This window comes from Larus michahellis, chromosome 22 (genome assembly GCF_964199755.1).
Source record: "Larus michahellis chromosome 22, bLarMic1.1, whole genome shotgun sequence".
Taxonomy (NCBI): Eukaryota; Metazoa; Chordata; class Aves; order Charadriiformes; family Laridae; genus Larus; species Larus michahellis.
The window spans coordinates 3149152-3168183 of NC_133917.1; the positions used below are offsets into that span (position 1 = coordinate 3149152).

Here is a 19032-nt window from a genome sequence, read left to right on the forward strand (position 1 = left end):
CTTGGTGCCCATTTCCCTCCCATCCCACGGACACTGGCCCCATCCACAGCCAGGACGTGACCAGCTGCCACGTGAATGCAGAAACACTTTATTTTTCGCCCCAGAGGAGGCAGAGAGCTCCCCTCTGCGCCCCGCAGGGAAGCGGGGCTCAGTCCCAGAGATGGGGGTGCCGCCGGGGGGGGGACACACGGTGACAAGGGACAAGGCTGACGCTGGCAGTGTTGTGCAGAGTTGGAGAGCGGCCGCCGGCAGGGCCAGGCGGTGTTCGGCTACCACGTTCCCCTCTGTGCTGGTCCCCAGCGTCACTCTGCTGGGCCACCAGCTCTGCGCCAAGCTGGTGCCAGTGCCTCATGGGCCGACCAGCAGCTCCTGCCCCGAGGACTCACCACCCCTCTGCCAACCTGGGAGCCGCCGAGCCGGTTCTCCGAGCCGGGTGAGCACCCCACAGTGCAAACCAAAACAGCAGCAACCCCCAATTAAGGGCCAGGCCGAGTCCAGCTCCCCAGAGCGGCTTTTTGGAGGCAGAGAGGAGGGAACCAAGCCGAGATGCTGTCCCAAAGAGCCAGGGCTGTGCCACCACGCGGGGTGAACCTGCCTCGGTGGCACCTGGCCCTACAGAGCCAGTGTGTCCTTGATGAGCCGGCGCATGGTGGTGGTGACCGAGGTGCCCAGGGAGTCCGTGATCTGGTAGGAGATCTTGTACAGGTAGGGCTGCACGTCCTTCAGGCTGGTGTCGAAGACGTTGTCCACCTCCGACTGGGTGGGCATCTTGGGCAGGTACTCATGGCGGTTCATCACCTCCACGATGTTGATGATCTTCTCGCAGAGCTTCTCGCCCACCTTCTCCCGGCAGATCTGCCGCTCCTGCTCGTTAGCCAGGTTCACCACGTTCACCTTGATCGTCCACAGCTCCCAGGGGATGCACTCATCCGAGAAGGGCCAGCGCGACTTCTTCTTCTGGTAGAACTCCAGGGAGATCTGCCCCATCCCATCGCTGCCCGAGTTGCGCAGCGCGTCCTGCCAAGAGACCACGTGGCTCGGGGGGGGGCCAGGGACGGACCTTCCCCTCACCGGCGAGGACACAGCACAGCTCTCAGGTTTTTAAGCTCCTGCTTTCGGCCCTGCCGGGTCCACAGGGGGGGTCCCTTACCTTGAACTCCCCAACAGCCTTGCGGAGCGCCCGATCCAGCTCCTCGGAGGAGACGCGGACGTAGGCGAAGTCGATGAAGTCGCAGTCCACGTCCTGGGTGCCCACGGTGCCGATGGAGTAGGTGCCCTCCTTTTTGTAGTGGAACTTGCCGGTGCTGCGGTGCAGCAGGACGGTGTGGAGCACCGCCAGCATGGCCTCCTCCACCTGCCGACCCTCCACCGACACCTCCAGCACCTCCGCGCGGCAGTTCATGGCGGGAGTGAGCACAGGGGGGGCACAACAGCGGGTCCTACAGGGAAAGAAGGGTGTTGGGCGGGGGTTAGTTGTGCCCCTGCTTGGGTAACAGCACCTCTGCCAACCCTCTTTACCCACCCACTGGGGACCCTGGTGTTCCAGCGCGGTCCCTCCCCACCCCACCCCACAGGGATTCAGGTGTCTGGGTCTGTCCCCTCAACCCCACAGGGACCCAGGCGGCCTAGTACACACACCCGCCTCGCAGGGGCTCCAGTCCGGGCCCCCCAAGGCCCCCTAAGTCCCAGTCCGGGTCACCCCACTCCCCCTCGAAGAGCCCCCTTCAGCATGGAAGGCCCCGGCCCTCTTCGTCCCCCGGCCTCCCTCACCCCCGGCTCGGCCACCCCCGGTTCCCCTTACCCCCGGCTCGACCCCCGGCCTCCCTCCCCCAGGCTCCCGGCCCCCCTCGCCTCGCCTCGCCTCGCCTCGCCTCGCCTCGCCTCGCCTCGCCTCGCCCCGCCCCGCCCCGCCCCGTCCCGTCCCGTCCCGGTCCCGGCCCCGGCCCCGGCCCCGGCCCCGGCCCCGGCCCCGGCCCCGGCCCCCCTCGCCCCCGGCCCGGCCGCACTCACCGCCCGAGCCCGACCATCTGACCGCTGGGAGGAGGGAAGTGGGGGCAGCCCACCTACGTAGGGGGGGGGTCGGGACACACCATCTGCCGAAAGGAAGGCGCCTCTGACAGCATCAGCCGTTTTTCCTCAATCTACGCCTCTCTCCGTGAACTCTGCGCCCACCGATGCCATCCCAGACGGCGGTGCGGCCGCGAGGGGGGGAATCACCGTCCCCGGTCTGCAGCTCCCGCCCCCCCCGCGCCGCCGCCCGCTTGGTTCGTTCCGGGGTGCGGCGCCACAGAGCTGGGCCTCCCGCGGCGCAGAGCGGCCACTTCCGCGGGGCGCTCCAGAGCTCACAGCTCCCCCTGGGCTGGAGGCTCCGGGGCGGTACTGCAGGGGGCTGGGGGCCCGGTGACCCCCAGTGACCCCCGCAGTGCCACGGCCAAGGACGGGGGGACACGGGAACAGGCGACAAGGAGAGAGCACGGGGATGCACATGGGGACATAGGACATGGGCAGGAGCATGGGGGACACCCATATGGGGATGTGGGCAAAGCAGGGACACAAGGACACGGGACTACGGTAGCACAGGGGACATGGGGACACAAGGAAAGGGAGGACAAGGGGAAAAATGGACACAAGGGACAGAGGGACACAGGGATATGGTGACACGGGACACAGGGGATACTGGAGACAGGGACATGAGGACATGGGGGGCACAGAGACAGGGGGATGATGGACACAGGGACACTGGGGACAGGGGGACTCAGGAATGGGTGGACACGGAGCACACAGGAACGGATGTATATGGGGACATGGGAGACACGGGGACATGGGGATGGATGGACACAGGGACATGGGGGACAAAGGGACAGGGGGGTGGAGGGACATGGCGGCCATGAGGACGTAGGGATTAGGGGCACTGGCATCAGGCCGCCCACGCCACCATGGGGACATGTGTCCTGGTGTAAACAGCAGGGAGGGCTGTGCCCGTGACATGTCACTGGGCGGAGGGCCGGGCACACGCTGTGACACACGCTCCTGTGCCGCTGCAGCCGCGGGGCAACCAGCATGGCCGGTGTCAGCCGTGGGGCTATTTATACCTGGCCCTGCTGGCACCAGCGTCCCCGTCCCTCCTGCAGCAGCCCCTGCCAAGGGGATGGGGACAGGGATGGGGCTGGGGACAGGGTGGGCACAGGCCAGTCCGGCGCTGCAGGGAGGGGACAGACACCCACCGCCCTGCTCTGACCCGGCCAGTGGCCTCAGGGTGCCGGGGGGTGCCCTCCATGGTGGCTTCGGGGTGTGGGGTGGCACCACGACCGATGTCAGGACGGGCAGATGCTGAGCTGCGGCGTGGCACAGCACGGCCATTCCTGTCCCGTGGCACAGCATGGCATGGCACGGCACAGCCATTCCTGCCCCACAGCATGGCACAGCACGGCCATTCCTGTCCCGTGGCACAGCACGGCATGGCACGGCACAGCCATTCCTGCCCCACAGCATGGCACAGCACGGCCATTCCTGTCCCGTGGCACAGCACGGCACGGCACGGCACAGCCATTCCTGCCCCACAGCACAGCACAGCCATTCCTGCCCCACAGCATGGCACGGCTCAGTATGGCACGGCGCAGCCATTCCTGCCCCACGGCACAGCCTGGGACGGCACAGCCATTCCTGCCCCATGGCACGGAAGAGCCATTCCTGCCCCACGGCACAGCATGGCCATTACTGCCACATGATTCCTGCCCCATGGCTTGGTGTGGTTGCTCCTGCCCCACAGCCGGAGCAGAGCCATGCCGTGCCATGCCGGCAGCCCCCCCCCCCCCCGATGTTGTCCCCCCCTCTGTCCCCAAGGCTCTCCCGGCCCCCCCGGCCATGGCCCCGCCGTGCGTCAGCGCTCTCCCCATGGCGGGGGCGGGCGGCAGGGGGGGGACAGAGGGGCCCTTGTTGTGTGCCGCCGCGGGGCCCCCCCGGCCCAATGCTCAATGTGTCCCTTGTTCGGCACTGGCCCTTGGTGTCCCCATTAACATTTGCTCCGGGGCCAGGCTGTCCCCAGCAGGAGGAAGGGGACAAGCCGGGGGACTGCACCAGCCTGGCGTGTCCTCCCCCATGCACCAGGACCCTAAGAGCCCGGCTGGGACAGGGACCCCAAACACCATCCATCTCCCCCCCCCGCCACGTTGGGGGATGGCCCTGCCGATGGCCGCATCCCCAGGGACACGGTGGGGACCCAGTCACGCTTCCCGGTTATTTTGGGGAGGATAAATCAGGCAGGCGACAGGTGCCGCCGGGGGGTGAGTGACGGTTCAAGGGCAGCGGCGAGGGCAACGTGCAGCTCTGGTGGCCCGGCTGTCCCCACCCCGGCTGTCCCCAACCCTGCCGCGCCGCCCCCCCCCCCCCCCCCCCCGGCTTCCAAATCACCAGCTATTAAATATAGATGATATTACCGGGGGAAGACGCATGAGAGAAAAGGCCCCTTTCAGTGGCTCTCAATATACGTACAAGTTTATATACAGAAACTGTCCAAAACAGGAAAAAAAAAAGAAAAAAAAAAAAAAAGAAAAAAAATATAAAGGGGAGGGGGACGAGGCAAGCGGGGGGGGGCTGGACCCCCCCCTCCCTGCCCCCACGCTCCCCCCACTCTGTACAGGATCTGGCCGCTCGCTATTTACATCGGGGGCATTTTTACAGGGGAGCAGGGGAGCGCCGTGCCGGCGATGCCCCCCCGGGGCGGGTAAAGGCACCGGGGCTGCTGCGCGTCTGCGCCTGGCACCGTGAAGGCACATGGCGGGGACCTGGGTGTCCCCAAGGAATCTGAGGGGGGGACACCCAGGCGTCTCCGGGGGTGATCCAGGCATCCCCGGGGGGGCGGGGGTGTGGGTCCCAGGCGACCCCAGGGGTGGCAGCAGCCCCCCCCCCCCACCGTGGGGGACTCAGAAAGGCAGCGTGTCCATGAAGATCTTGTCGACGATGGGGGGGGGTGGCACCAGGTCCTCCAGCTTCAGGTAGAAGATGCGCTGGAGGCCCTGGGTGCAGAGGCTGCGCAGCTCGGGCAGTTTGCCCAGCAGCTTGGAGAGGCAGCCGGGGCGGCCCGGCTCGGCCCCCGCTGCCGCCACGTGGTCCTTCAGGCACCCCACGATGCGGTTCTGCAGCTCCTCCACCCGCTTCGGCTCCTTCAGCCCGTGGCGGTCTAAGGAGAGGTGGGGGGGGACACACACACAGAGGCGTGAGGCCAGGGTGATGGCCGCGGCGTGGGGAGAGGGGCCAGCGGCGTGGTGACGGGGTGGGGGGGGGTGTCTCACCTGTGATGATGACGAGGGCGGCGAGGCAGGAGAAGGAGGGGACGTCGACGCTCATGCGGTGCAGGCTCTGGGAGAACTCGAGGATGGCGTCGATCCACTCGCCGAAGCCCCGCACGCACTGCAGGCGGTGCAGCACCACCCCGTTGCAGAAGATGAGTTTCCCTTCCTCCGGCTTGGAGCTGCGGGGACAACCGTGCGTCACCCCCCCGCCCCCAGCACAGCCCGGAGCTCCCCGGTATCCTGCACCGTGCCGGGGCTCACCGGTATGCCAGGCGCAGGATGAAGAGCTCGAGGAAGGCGGATTCCAGCAGCAGGTCCTGGTCCTCCTTGGGCAGCTCGGCGAAGCCCTGGATCTTCTCGGCCCACTTGCGGATGACGTCCATGGAGCCGGTGAGCAGGTCGTAAAACTGCTGCACGTCCACCGAGTCCTCCTTCTCGAACTGGCACGGCGCCGACTCCTGGAACTGCAGAGGGATGCGCTCAGGATCAGGCCCTGGCGCGGCGTCGGGGAGGGCACGGGGTGGTATCGGGACGGGGTCAGGATCAGGCCCCGGCGCGGCGGCGGGGAGGGCACGGGGTGGTACCGGCCCTACCTTGGAGTAGTCGAGCTTGGTGGCGCTGGGGATGGAGTCGATGTGCGCCCGCACCAGGGAGGTGATGAGGCTGACGGGGGACGCATCCGGCGGCTGCTTGGGCTTGGAGGGCAGCCGGCCCCGCCGCCCCTTCAGGCTGTCGGTCCGGACCACTGCGGCAAGGGAGGACATGCGTTGAGCGTGTCTGTCCTCAGCCCAACCCGGCAGGCTGCGGAGAGGGAACCCCCCAACTCCTGCTGGGACACCCCCCCCCTCCCTCCCAACCCCAGGACGGGACCCCGGTACCTTCTTTGACCATGCCAACGGCCAGGCACTTCTGGAAGCGGCAGAACTGGCAGCGGTTCCTCCGCCGCTTGTCCACGGGGCAGTCCTTGTTGGCCAGGCAGATGTACTTGGCGTTCTTCTGCACCGTGCGCTGCGGGGTGGGGGGGAAGGAGAGGCCCGAGCTCAGCCCCGGGCACCCGGCGGCCGAACAAAAGCCCTTCTGTGCTCCCCTGCCTCCCGCTCCAGCCCAGCATCCGGCTCCGCGTCCGTCGGGGGGGGGGGCGTGGGGTGTGCTCCCTGCCCTGCCCCTCCCCGGGGTGACCCACAGCATCCTCCCGCTGCCGCAGAGCATTGTGGGAATATCCCAGCAGTGAGTCCCTGGGGGGGAGGGGGGGGTCCCCTTACCTTGAAGAAGCCCTTGCAGCCCTCGCAGGTGCGCACGCCGTAGTGCTGGCAGGAGGCGTTGTCCCCGCAGACGGCGCAGCGTCCCTCGCCCGCCCCGGGGCTGCGGGCCTTGGCGGGGGCCAGTGCCGGCCCCTCCAGCAGCGGCGAGGCGGGAGCCAGGGGCAGCCCGGCGAAGCCCCCGGGGGAGCCCTGGGCCAGGGCGAAGGCGTCCGTGTCCAGTAGCCGCGGGTCCAGGCGGGGTGAGGGGCCCGGCTGCCCCTTCAGGGTCCCGGGGGATCCGCCGGGGCTGGGCGCCGGGGGGCCGAAGGCGAAGTAGGGGGGCTGCGACCCACCGCCCTTGGCCGGCTCAGCCCAGGGCCGCCCGCCCTCGTAGTTCGGCGGGGGGGAGTACGCCCCGAAGGAGCCCTCCCAGCCCGGCGCCTGGGGCGGCTGGAAGCCCGGCGTGGCGGGCGAGGGGACGGAGCAGGGGCTGCCGTAACAGTCCGAGCCGCTGGAGGAGAGGGTCTCATCCGGCTGCCCACCGAAGGCACCGGGGTAGCAGCCATACACCTGGAAGTCCTCCAGCTTGAAGGCGGCGGCAGCGCTGGGCTGGCTGCCGGCCGGCAGCTGGTAGAGGAAGGCGTCGAACTCGCCAGCGTAGCCCTCCATGAAGGTGCTGAAGCTGGGCAGGGCGGGGGCGGCCGCCAGATCCGCTCCGGCCACCTCCATGGGGAAACGGCCACCCTCGGGGCTCAGCAGCTCGGCCGGGCAGCGCTCGCAGGGGCCGGCACCCGCCGTGCCGTACTGCGCCTGGATGCAGGGCATCTCTGTGGGGAGAGCGGGGCGTCAGTGGGGACCCCGCCGCTGCCCCCGGCCCCCCCCCAGAAGATGGAGATGGGGCAAGAACCGCAGGGGCTTCCCTAGGATCCCCCCCCTCGTGCCAGAGCCGGACCCCCGGAGCCGGTGGCTGCCCGGTGGCGGCCACTGCCGTCCCCAAGAAAGGTCACGCCGCAGCCAATGGGCGCAAAGGACATTTGCCCAAAACGCTGGCTTAGCAAAGCTGGGAAAGGGAAGGAGGGAGGAATGTGGCCGGCAGATTCCCAAGCTCCGGGGCTGGCCGGGGGAAGCCAGCGCTGAACCGGGGCTCGAGGGTCCCGCTCCCACCATGACCCATTTCGGGGCCTTTTGGAGAAGCAAAGGCAGCCGGAGCTGGCGGCTGCAGGGGGAGAGGAGCCCACCCCCTCCCGGCCCCGCAGCCCCCTGGCCCCGCGGCACAGATCTGGCCCCGCATAAGACGTAACAGGAGTCCCGGGTCCAGCTGAAAGCCAAGCCAGGAGTCACCCTGATGGCAAGACGATAATGTAATTCATCTCGCAGACCTTTAAAGGTCACGCCGCTCCTGGCCCCCGGCCGCTGCAGCCCCGACACGGCACCGCTGCCAGCTCACCCGCCGGCCCCCGGCTTCCCCCGGCCAACTCCGGGCAGCTTTCGCCGATGCCCGGAAAGCCGATACCCGCCCGGGGAGCCAGGTTTAAAAATACCCAGCGTGGGTCCAGCCTTGGCACCCACCGGGTGGCACCGGCCCCCAGCCCGCTCCCAGTGCCCCAGTGGGGTTTGTGCCCATCCACTGGGCACCAGGGCTGTGCCGGGCTCAGCCGGTGGGTTCAGAGGGGAGGGTGACCCCCCAGCTGCCTCCTGTCGCTGCATACAGCCCGGGGGGGGCATGACGCCGTGCTGGGGACATGGCAGCAGGGGACTCTGGCTCTGCCGGCGGCAGCTTTCCCTGCCGGCATGCAAATCCCGGCTGCAAATCGCCGGCCCGGCTATGCAAAGCCTCGACCTGTCCTGCCACCCCGGCGCGGGGTTTGCCTGGCAGCAGCGGGCAGCACCCGGCACCGTCGCCGTTTCCTTATTCAAATGCTTTTGCCCTCGCCCGCCCGCTCGCTGGCGGCATTTGGGGTCCCCCCTGCCCTGAACCCCCCCCTGCCCGGGGGGAACCAGGCACAAATTCCTGCGGCCGCCCCTGCGCTGCCCACGGGTAGTAGTTGCAGATTCCTCGTTTGGGGAGCGCAGGCAGCTGCCCGTGCCCAGGGCCGGAGGCCGCTGCCCATGCGGGCTGGTGGCAGCCCCTGGCACCGGGCCCTGGGCCGCGGGTGGGCGAGAGCAGCCGGCAGTGCCGGGGGGGGGTAACGCTGCCCACCTCCCTGCCGGCACCTGCTGCCCTGCCCTGCCAAAACGCAGCCGCTGCCAGGCCTCTGTGGGCAGCGGGGGGGCTTGCCTGCACTTTCCTGCCTGCACGGCCATGGCAGTGCCCCCGCTGCTGCCTGCACTGCAACGTCCCTGCTGCTGCCTGCACTTTCCTGCCCGCACTTTCCTGCCTGCTCCAGCTCCGCAGCTCCTCTGCTCAGGGCTCCGGGGGTGATGCCTGGTTTGGGGGTGGCTCTGCCCCCCACAGCCCCCGGGCGTCGGGGCTCTCCCTGGCTGCAGCCGGATCCGGCGCGGGGGGGGGGGTCGGGACCGGGGACCAGCTCAGCCCCGGCTCCGCAGCCCGACACAGCCCGGGGGCAGCCCCGACAAACGGTTCCCGGTCCCGCACGGCTCATCCCGGAGCCCGGGCATCGCGCTCGTCCCGGGACACCCAGGACCGGGACCCCTCGCTCTGCCGGCCCCCGGCCGGTGTGCCTCCCCTCCCCGCTTCTCCCCGGTGCCACCGGGTAGCCCCGAGGGTCAGCCCCGCACGGCGCTCACAGCCCGGTCCCTTCCACCGGGACACCCGACTCTCCCCGGTGGCACCGGGGCTTGCCGGGACTCGTGTGTCCTTCGGACACGTGAGCCCGGCTCCGCCCGGTACCACTGGGACACCCGACCCCGTGCACCTTGCAAGACGCCCACGGCCCCAAGCCCCCGGTGTCACCGGGACATCCGAATCAACTCCCTGAGTGCCACCCGGGAAGCGCGACCCCTTGCACTTTGCAGGACGTCCGCCGCTCTGAGCCCCCGGTGCCACCGGGAACCCCGACCCCAGCTCTCCCCGGTGCCGCCCGGGATACCCGAACTGGTTCTCCCCTCTTCCAACCGGGACGCCCGACCCCATGTACCTTGTGCAGGACGCCCGCCGCCACTCGCTCCCGGTGCCACCGGGACACCCGAACCGACTCGCCCCGGTGTCACAGGGACACCCGGACTGGCTCCCCCTCGGTGTCACCCGAGACGCCCGACACCGTGCACCTCCCGGCGTTCGCACCCCCGGTCCCCGGTACCACCGGGACACCCGACCCAACTCCTCCCGCTGTCACGGGGCCACCCCACCGGGCTCGCCCCGCTGCCACCCGGGACCCCCGACCCCGTGCCCCTCCCGCTGCGCGCAACGCGGGGACATCCCGCCCCCGCGCTGCCCCCCGCCCGCTCCCCGCCTCCCGCTGCCGCCGTACCCGGGTTGCCGGCGCGGCGGTGCTGGGTCCCCGCTCCGGTCGCCGCTCTGGTCCCCGCTCCGCCGGGCTCCGGCTCCGCCACTACTTTCTCTTAAGCGCTCGGTGACGCGCGGGGCGGCGCGCGAGCCCGTGACGCACGGCGGCGCCGTAGAAGGCGCGGGGGGGCGGTTCCGGCGGGGGCGCGGCCGTGACGCACGCGGGGTTCCATTGACGCAACCGCGGCGCCCGCGCTAAAAATACCCGCGCGGCTCCGGCTAAAAATAGTGCGGGCGCCCCCCGGCCCCCCTCTCCCCCCCCCCGGGGCTCCCGGGGCCGCCGGCGGAGGGAGGGGGGGGGGAAGGCGGGGGCGGGAGGCCCCGGTGTCGGCAGCGGGACGAGCGGCGAGACGGGACGGGCAGGGGCGGCAGCGGGGCCCGGGGCCCTCCGGGGGCCGGTATCCCCGGGGCGGGTACCCCGGTGTCTCCTCGGTGCTGCCGTACCCCGGTGTCTCCATCCCCGGTGCTGCCCCCTTGGTGCCGGTATCTCTGGTGTCGTTATGCCCGGTGTCCCCTCGGTGTCCCCATCCCCGATGCCCCCTTGGTGCGGGTATCTCCGGTGCCCCCTTCCCTGGTGTCCCCTCGGTGCCGGTATCGCCCATGCCGTTATCCCTGGCGCACCCTCGGTGCCGGTGTCTCCGCTGCCCCCATCCCCGGTGCCCCCTCAGTGCCGGTATCTCCGGTGCCGTTATCCCCGGCGCTCCCTCGGTGCCCCCATCGCTGGTGCCCCCATCCCCGGTGTCCCCTCGGTGCCGGTATCTCCGGCACCACCATCCTCGGTGCCCTTCCGGTGCCGTTATCCCCGGCGCCCCCTCAGTGCTGGCATCCCTTTCCCCCTGTCCCCGGTGCCGCTATCCCCGGTGCTCTCCCGTATCCCCGGCGCCGCTATGCCGGTATCTTCGGTGCTCAGCGTCCCCGGTACCCCCGCTGTCCTCCTGCCCGGTGCCCGGGTGCGGGACACCGCGTGTTCCGTCGCCCCCCCCGCCCCAGCCCGGTCCCGGCGGGGAGACCCTGGCCGGGGCGATGGAAAGAGCGGCGGCTGCTGGCGGGCGCCCAGCGCCGGGAACGGCGCCCGCGGGCTGGAAAGATGAGCTCAGCCCGTGCGGGGCCGGCGGGAGGGCGAGGGAGGGGCGAGGAGGGACCCGGTAACCCCCTCCCCCCGGTTCCCGCCGGTACCCGCTCCCGGGGGCGAACCGGGGGTCCTGGGGGACACGGCCCGCCTGGTCACTGAGGGAAGGGGCGTTAGTGCCACCCCCGTTAGTGTAACCCTCGTTACTGCCACCAGCGATGCCACCAGCAACGAACCCCCCTGTTAGCGCCACCCCCGTTAGTGCCACCAGCGATGTGCCCCCCGTCAGTGCCACCCCCATTAGTGCCACCAGCGATGTCCCCCCTGTTAGTGCCACCCCCGTTAGTGCCACCAGTGATGCCACCATCAATGCCCCCCCGTTAGTGCCACCAGCGATGCCCCCCCCGTTAGCGCCACTCCCGTTAGTGCCACCAGCGATGCCACCAGCAATGCCCCCCCCGTTAGTGCCAGCCCCATTAGTGCCACCAGTGATGTCCCCCCTGTTAGTACTCCCCCTTTAGTGCCACCAGCGATGCCACCAGCAATGCCCCCCCCGTTAGTGCCAGCCCCGTTTGTGCCACCAGCGATGCCACCAGCAATGTCCCCTCCGTTAGCACCACCTCGTTTGTGCCCCCAGTGACGCCAGCCTTCGGCAATGCCCCCCCCGTTGGTGCCAGCCCTTTACAATGCCACCAGCGATGCCACCAGCAATGTCCCCTCCCTTTGGTGCCACCTCCATACTGCCACCAGCAATGCTTCCCCTTAGTGCCTCCCCCTTAGTGCCCCGGCGATGCCAGCCTTCGGCGATGCCACCCCCGCTAATGCCAGGTCCCCCCCTTTAGTGTCATCCCCATTAGTGCCACGAGCAATATCCCCCCCCCCTCGTTAGTAACCCCCCGTTTTTGCCCCCAGCGATGCCAGCCTTCGGCGATGCCACCCCCGTTAGCGCCAGCCCTTTGCCGTGCCACCAGCGATGCCACCAGCAATGTCCCCCCCCCCCGTTAGTGCCACCCCCATTAGTGCCACTTCCACTAGTGCCACCCCAGCAGCGTCCCCCGCCGTGGCAGAGCCCCCCGGCACGGCCCCGCGGGGGGAGCGGAGCAGCCCTCGGGCCGGGGGGCCCGTGTCGGGCTCCGGCCCATCCCCGAGGCTTCGGGGCGGCTCGGCGGGGCCGGGCCCGGGGAAGAGCTGCGGGGACCCCCGGCGCTGGGACCGTGCCCGGCTTCCCGGGACCCCCCCCCGGCCCCGCCAGGAGCGGCGAGGGGGGAAGCCTGTCACCGGCGGAGACCGGGGGGGGCACGGCGCCGGCAGCCGGGGGGGTCCCGGGGGTGACGGGCCGTGGCCGCCCCCTCCCGCCGCCCGTTACCTCGCTCCGTCCCCAGGTCCCGCCGCCGCGCGGTCCCGCGCGCCGCCCGCCCCAGCCGGGGCCCCCATGACGTCACACCTGGCCGCTGACGTCGCCGGGATCCCGCGGCGTCACCGGGGCCGCCCCCGCGGGGATCCCCCGCGCTCGGCCGGGCCCCGCCGGGGTCCCCGCACCCCACCAGCGGCGCCGCCGGTACCGGCGCTCGGCCCGGGGGGCAAACCGGGAGCTGCAGCCGGTGCCGGCCCCATGCTGGGGGGCGTAGCCGGTGCAAACGGGGGGGGGGCACAGCCGGTGAGAGCCCGGGGGTACGGCCAGGAGTCCCTGGGACACGGCCAGGCCGGGGATCCCGGAGCCAATGGGGGTCCCGAAGCCACTGGGGTCACGGAGTGTGGCCAGCAGCAGCCCCCTCGCACCCCTCACTCGGTGGCCGAGCTGGTGGTGGCACTGCTGGTGGCAGGAGGGTGACGCCAGCAGCCCCTGCACCCGGGATTAGCTGTACCCCAGCTCCGGGGGAGGAAACCCGAGCCCGTCACCCCGGCAAGGCCACGGGGATGCGTGGGGGGAGCCCTGGCTCACGCCGGCCCTGGGGCGATGGATCCACCTCAACACCCCAGTGGGGACACGGGGACACAGTGGCTGCCAGCCAACCCTTCCTGCTGCCCCCAGGGCCTGTGCAGCCGGGGCTGGGGTGGGCGTCGGGGGTTCACAGGGTGCCCACGGGCCGGGTGGGTGTCGGAGATCGCAGGGTACCCACAGCCGGGGCTTGGTCCCTGCTCCGGGCCTATATTTGTGGGTAATGACAGGCTGCTCTGGGGCGTTCCCGGGCCGTCCCCGGCAGCCACGGCCCCACCAGCGTCGCCCGGCTCAGCCGGTGCCACGCGTGACCCCGGCATCCAGCCCATGGCACACGCAGCACCCGGTTGGGGCTAAAAAAAGCTCCGCGTGGGGTGGCAGCTGCTGCGGGGGGTGGGGGGGGAAGGGGTGGGTGTCCCGTGACGGGGACAGGGTGCCCCAACACTGGCAGCGCGCGGGCGGGTGCCGCGAGCGTGGCCCTGTGAGCCAGACCATAAATGTCCAAGTGCGGAGCCGTCCTGGAACGGGGACAAGGCAGGAGAGCGGCGGGGAGCTGGCACACCCCCCCCCCCCCCGTGCACGTGTGCGCACACACAGCCCTGCAGCACACACGTGTACACCCCACACCCCCCCAAAACCTCCTGCAGACACCCCCTGGGGTCCCGAGGGGCTGAGACCCACGGGGGCCTGGCTGTGGGGTGCAGCTCAGAGCTGAGGCTCCCTCAACACGCAACGGCCCGGCTGGGGACAGTCACAAGTCACAGGGGAAACTGAGGCACGGAGCCCATGGCAGAGGGCTCTCCAGGCCTGCACGGCAGGCTTGTGCAAGGTGATCCCTGTGCAAGGGAATCCTCGAGCGAGGACACCCCCGTGGGTGCTCGCTGCAGCGCCTGGGGGGGGGACTCGGTGCCCCCCAAGGCCTCTGGATGCTGCTTCGGTGGGGCTGGGGGACAAGGGGGTGAGGGGGGACCCCGGTGCCCGCCCCACTCCCCGCGGGCACCCCGTCCCCGCGGGCGGAAGGGCTCAGGGTGGGACCAGCTTCCCGCCGGCTGCTGGAGGAAGCGGGGCAGGAAGGGCCTGGCCGGGGCCCTGCAGTGCCGGGACGCGACCCACGGCACCGGGGGCTGCCGCGCGTGGGGGGCCGGGGGGGCAGGTCCCTGGGAGCCCACGCAGGGTCCAAGGTGACACCGGCCACCTTTCTGCCTGGAGCTTGGCCGGCCAGCGGGAGGGCAAAGGGGGCAAGCATGGGGGGCTGCAGACCCATGGGCTCCCCAAAGGACATGTTCCCCCCGCCCCCCAGCCAGCCTGTCCCCGTCCCCTCGGGGCTCTGTCCCCCCCCCAGTCACAGCCACGCACCGCTGCAAAAAGTCTCTGTATTGGCGAGCGCCGAGCATACCGGCGCGGTACAAAAGCCCCCGGGGCAGGGGGAGGCAGGAGGCCTGTGGCCCCCCCCCGAGCCGGGGGTGGGATGCAGGGCTTCCCCCCGTGCCCCCCAGCAAGGAGGGCACCGATTCCTGAGATGAGCGGTGGCTTCTGGAGCCGCCTCGGGGAGGGTCCCACATCTGCCCCTCGGTGCCACGACCCTCATGTCCTGGGTCGGGGGGGGGCCGTCCTGGGACCCCCGGGGCTGACCCCGAGCTCCTTCCAGCGGCCCCCGGGGAGGGGGTTGGGGGGGGGGGGCACGCAGCCCCTTGCAATAAATAAATAAATAGGTCTGGGGGGGCGGAGGCAGCCCTGGCTAGAGGTGACTCTCCTCCTCCTCCAGCGCCCGGTTCAGTCCCGGGATGAACTTGAGCAGCCGCCGGCGGAAGCTGCTGTGTCGCCCCTTGCGGGGGGCGGCCGCCCCCTCCCCGGGGTCTCCGGTCCGGCCCCACAACCGCCCCGCCGCCCCCGGGCCCCCCCCGCACTTGAGGCTGGCGCTGCGGGTCAGGGCCGGCCGGGGGCGCGGCGGGGGGGGAGCGGGACCCCCGCCGTCCTTGTCGCCGTCCTTGTCGCCGTCCTTGCCGCCGTCCAGCGAGTCGGCGGAGGCGAAGAGGCAGGTCTGGTAGAGGGAGTCGTCGCTGCCACAGGCGCTGGGGCGGGGGGAGCCGCCGGGCAGCCCCCCCTCACCCTGCAGGCACGGGCGGATCGACTCCAGCGTGTCGTAGATGCTGGGGTCCTTGGCCACCACCCCTGATGGGGACACGGAGGGGGGAGGGGGAGCCGGGGGAGGTCAGGGGAGGGGGCCGGGGGGTGCCCCACAGCTTACCCCAATCCCCCCCCCCGGCCCCCACTCACCCCGCACCAGCCGCTGCTCCTGCACCATCAGCGAGCGGTACTCCCCCCACTTCTCGTAGAGCGTTTGCTGTGGGGAAGCGGAGGGGGGGTGAGGCACCCGTGGGGGGGTCCCCAGCACCCCCTCCCTCCCAGCATCCACACATCCCCCCCCCTCTCCCCCCGCCCCAGCAGCCACCCCTCACCTTCAGGTACTGCAGCCGGGCCTCCAGCTCTGCCCTCCGGATGGACGTCCCATAGAGTGTGTCGAGCCTGTGGGGCAGCAGCCATCAGTGTAGGGGCCGGGGGCCACCCAGGACCCCGCCACGTCCCCCCAGCTCACCGGAGCACGTTGCCCGAGCTCTTGATGATCTCCACGATCTCGCGGTGCCGGACGCCCTCCACGTTCAGCCCGTTCACCCCCGTGATCGTGTCCCCTACAGTGCAGGGGGTGGGGGGGACGGGCTCAGGGATGCTGGTCCCCGCTGTCGGGGCCCCCCCGGCCACCCCCCGGGGATGCGCTCACCGGCCTTGAGTCCTGCCGCCTCGGCCGGGCTCCCGCCGTGCACCCGGCACACGAAGGTGAACATCTCCACGCTGTTCCTGTCCTGGTGGTGCAGCCCGTAGGTCTGAAATGGGGCAGGGGGGGCGGTGAGGGGCACAGGGACCCCCCGACCCCCGGCGTGCTCCCCAGGCAGCAGCCATCAGGTGGCAATTGCAGTATTTAATTGCTGCCGGGTGATGTGGGGCAGCACCCCAGCCCCGGCAAGGGGGGGTGGGGTGGGGGTGTCTCGCCCCAGATGACTGCGCCCCAAGCGGGGCCCCCCCGGCCACCCCTGCCGTCACAGCTGGGGGTGGCTTCGGTAACCAGGCAGCCCCGTCAGCACTAAAAATAAACCCTGGCTCAGAAACAATTTAAAAATACCTTCGATGCAAAGCAAGGTGCGGGCTGGAAGGGTGGGGAGCGTGGCATGGCACGGCACAGCACAGCGTGGCACATGGCACGGCATGGCACAGCGTGGCACATGGCACAGCGTGGCACATGGCACGGCACGGCACAACATGGCATGGCACCCACCTGGATCTCGAAGCCGAAGGTCTCTTCCGCCGCCTTCTCCAGCGTCACCACCCTCCTGGGGGACAGGGGGATGAGGGACAGGGCAGAGCCCCCGGTAGCCCCCACCCCGACTCAACCCCCAGGACCTCGGGCACGTCTCCGCCAAAAGGTGGCGGAGGGGGTTGGGTTTTCCCTGCGCTGGGCAGGACCCCACAGATGGGACTCCCCTCCCCGGGACGGGCACCCCCCCAGGTTGCAGCCTGTCCCGTGAGTGCTGGGCAGGGTCCCCCAGGGAGCTGGGTCCCCGTCGCTGCTCTCACCTGCCTCAGTTTCCCCAGTGAAATCACCCCCATTTCCCACCCCTGTGGAGCATCCAGAGCAGCATCCCAGGGCCAAGCCCCGACCCACTGGGACACGGACCCCAGCCCCCTCCCTGTGTGTCCTCCCCCTGTCCCAGACCCCCGTCCCTACCTGTGCTCCTCCGGGGACTGGCTTGGGGACGCCCGCCTGAGCCCCGCACCCTGCGGCAGAGGGAGAGCCATCAGTGGGGGACACTGTCCTGGGGCACATCCCCCCGCCACCCCCCTCTGGCGACAGCCGAAACGGGGCGTCCCACCAGGACCCCACCGAACCCCCGGGGAGCACCGTGCCAAGCTGGCACCGAATCAGCACCAGGGTGCACCCACTGCCCTGCGGCCCCCCCAGACGGGCCGGGCATAAGGAGGCTTTTATCAGCGCTCAAAGCCACCCTCACATCTGCTCCGCGCTCGCCCCACGCTTTGACGTCACCCCGCACCGCACCCCACCCCACGCCATGCTCCAGGGGGGCCCTGGGCACAGAGGGGCCCTGTTGTGGTCACACAAAGTCGAGTTTTTTTCATGCAAAATTCCCCCCCTTCGGCCCAGACAATGTCCCTGTTGTGGAGGGTGCGGAGGCGTGGGCGGGCGGAGGGACCGGCCGGGCATGGCAGGACCCTCGCCGCAGGGCAGGAGGTGGCAGGGCTGTCCCCAAATGCCCCTCCACGTGCGGCTGCTGGGCTCCGGCAGCCCTGGCGCAGCGTGGCCAGCGTCACCAGGAGCTGTGCCTCGAGAGCGGCACATGGCTCATCCTCGGGGGTGGCCAGGTGCCACCGGCTCCCCCTGCCCTGTGCCACACGGGTGTCACCAGCCCCGTGGCTGGCCGTCCTGAATGCATCCGCAGACATTTAAGTGCAAAACCACCAGAATCGGACACATTCACCACAGGGAAAGTTGCCGCCCGTCACGTCGGGCCCCCACGTCACCCCAGTGATGGGGAGGTGACGCGGGACGCCCCAGCCCCCTTGGGGATGTCTCCGGTGGTGGCCTCGGCCAGCGAGCAGGAGCCAGGCCGCTGCACGTGACCCGGCCTGCGCCAGCACGGCCGCGAGAGCCACTTCTGCTCCGGATGTCGGCTCCGCTCTCGCTTCCCCCCGACGCTCAGGAAGCGCCGCGGGGACGGAGGGGGGTGTCGGGGCGGTGACAGCCCCAGCGCCACCAGAGAGGGGCTTTCCCAGGGACACGGTGGCAGATGGTCCTGGGTCCCACCAAACCAGACCCTGGGCGCCCTGTGCCCCATCCCCTGCCCTCCCCATGGGGCAGAGCCCAGGGCGCCGCGGGGACACGCCTGTCCCGGGGACATGGCCACATTCGCCAGGGTGGGGGCCTGTCCCTGCGCCCCAAAGGCTGCAGAGCAGGACGTGGGGAGGAGCCGGGACAGGGCATGGGGCTCGTGGGGGCCACTGGGTCAGGGTGGGAGCACAGGGAAGATAGTGGGGCAGGACGTGACGCTCGGGGGGACAGCACTGGAGTGGGATGGGGACACTGGGAAGGTGTTGGCGCACGACATAAGGCTGGGGGGGGGATGGTGGTGTCACCGGGACAGGATGGGGACACGGGGTAAGGTGTGGGGGGGGTGGGGGGAGCATCGGGGCAGGACAGAGACACGGGGAAAAGGTCGCGGGGCAGCGGGGGGAAGAACCGGGGCAGGACAAGACCCCAGGAGAAGCCGCCGGGGCAGCCCCGCAGGGTGCAGGCACCGGTGGCCGCGCGGGACGGCGCCACCCCCCATCCCCGGTGCCCCGGTGTGTCCCCCCCACCCCGCAGCCCGGTGCTGACAGCGGCGCCGGGTCCCGGAGAGCCGCGGGGAGCGGGCAGCCCTACCTTGCGCACCCGGGGCAGGGTGCCGCCGGCGGCCGCCAGCGCCCGGTAGAGCTCGGCGGGTGCCGGTCGCTCCGGGGCCGCCGCCGCATCCTCCTCCCGCGGCCGGAGCCGCCGCAGCCGCCGCAGGGTCATGGCCGGGCCGGGCCGCCCCGCGCGCCGCTATATCAGCCCGCGGGGGGCGGGGCCAGCTCTCGCCACGCCCCCTCCCATGAGAACACGCCCCTTTCCCGAGCAAACCACGCCCCTTCTGGCGCCAGGTCTCTCCCCAAACGTAAGCCACGCCCCCGCACTAAGCCACGCCCCCAACCCCCCCGCCCCGGCGCGGGGACGATGCTGGGGACAGCGGGGACGGGGGGCGGCGGGGGGTGTCAGGGGTGTCACCGCCCCGGGGATCACCATGGCGATGACAATGGGACTGTGCGGGTGGGGGGGGGGCTGTGTGTGTGTGTCAAGGATGATAATGGGACAGGGTGGGGGGGTGTCAAGAGCGTCACCACGGGGTGTCACCGCCCCGGGGATCGTCTCGGGGGTGACA

At 70.8% G+C, this 19032-nt stretch overlaps 3 protein-coding genes across 3 annotated transcripts; all 3 read right to left on the bottom strand.

Moving 5' to 3' along the window:
* Positions 1 to 72: 72 nt before the first annotated feature.
* Positions 73 to 2278, bottom strand: ATG101 (autophagy related 101). Its single transcript, XM_074565017.1, has 3 exons — positions 2011 to 2278; positions 1151 to 1439; positions 73 to 1017 (listed from the first exon to the last, which is right to left on the bottom strand). The coding sequence occupies exons 1-3, from the start codon at positions 2025 to 2027 to the stop codon at positions 613 to 615; spliced, it is 711 nt and encodes a 236-aa protein (XP_074421118.1). The 5' UTR covers positions 2028 to 2278; the 3' UTR covers positions 73 to 612.
* A 2188-nt stretch (positions 2279 to 4466) lies between these two features.
* On the bottom strand, positions 4467 to 10085 carry NR4A1 (nuclear receptor subfamily 4 group A member 1). Its single transcript, XM_074565019.1, has 7 exons — positions 9964 to 10085; positions 6554 to 7359; positions 6170 to 6299; positions 5885 to 6036; positions 5553 to 5755; positions 5292 to 5470; positions 4467 to 5179 (listed from the first exon to the last, which is right to left on the bottom strand). The coding sequence occupies exons 2-7, from the start codon at positions 7355 to 7357 to the stop codon at positions 4923 to 4925; spliced, it is 1725 nt and encodes a 574-aa protein (XP_074421120.1). The 5' UTR covers positions 7358 to 7359; positions 9964 to 10085; the 3' UTR covers positions 4467 to 4922.
* Positions 10086 to 14365: 4280 nt separating this feature from the next.
* TAMALIN (trafficking regulator and scaffold protein tamalin) lies at positions 14366 to 18629 on the bottom strand. Its single transcript, XM_074564944.1, has 8 exons — positions 18498 to 18629; positions 16788 to 16837; positions 16338 to 16392; positions 15786 to 15888; positions 15603 to 15696; positions 15466 to 15532; positions 15284 to 15350; positions 14366 to 15178 (listed from the first exon to the last, which is right to left on the bottom strand). Exons 1-8 carry the CDS (start codon positions 18627 to 18629, stop codon positions 14745 to 14747), a joined length of 1002 nt encoding a protein of 333 aa, XP_074421045.1. The 3' UTR covers positions 14366 to 14744.
* Between the last annotated feature and the right edge of the window lie 403 nt (positions 18630 to 19032).

Excerpts from the sequence above, each read along its gene's own strand:
- ATG101 (XM_074565017.1), bottom strand. Across the intron at positions 1,018-1,150 it reads AGGCTGTTGGGGAGTTCAAG|GACGCGCTGCGCAACTCGGG; the intron begins GTAAGGGACCCC and ends GTCTCTTGGCAG.
- NR4A1 (XM_074565019.1), bottom strand. The coding sequence starts at position 7,357 with ATGCCCTGCATCCAGGCGCAGTACGGCACGGCGGGTGCCGGCCCCTGC. Across the intron at positions 6,300-6,553 it reads GCTGCAAGGGCTTCTTCAAG|CGCACGGTGCAGAAGAACGC; the intron begins GTAAGGGGACCC and ends CCCACCCCGCAG. Across the intron at positions 5,471-5,552 it reads ATCCTGCGCCTGGCATACCG|CTCCAAGCCGGAGGAAGGGA; the intron begins GTGAGCCCCGGC and ends TTGTCCCCGCAG.
- TAMALIN (XM_074564944.1), bottom strand. The coding sequence starts at position 18,629 with ATGACCCTGCGGCGGCTGCGGCGGCTCCGGCCGCGGGAGGAGGATGCG. Across the intron at positions 16,393-16,787 it reads CAGTCCCCGGAGGAGCACAG|GAGGGTGGTGACGCTGGAGA; the intron begins GTAGGGACGGGG and ends CCTGTCCCCCAG. Across the intron at positions 15,889-16,337 it reads CCTTCGGCTTCGAGATCCAG|ACCTACGGGCTGCACCACCA; the intron begins GTGGGTGCCATG and ends GCCCCATTTCAG.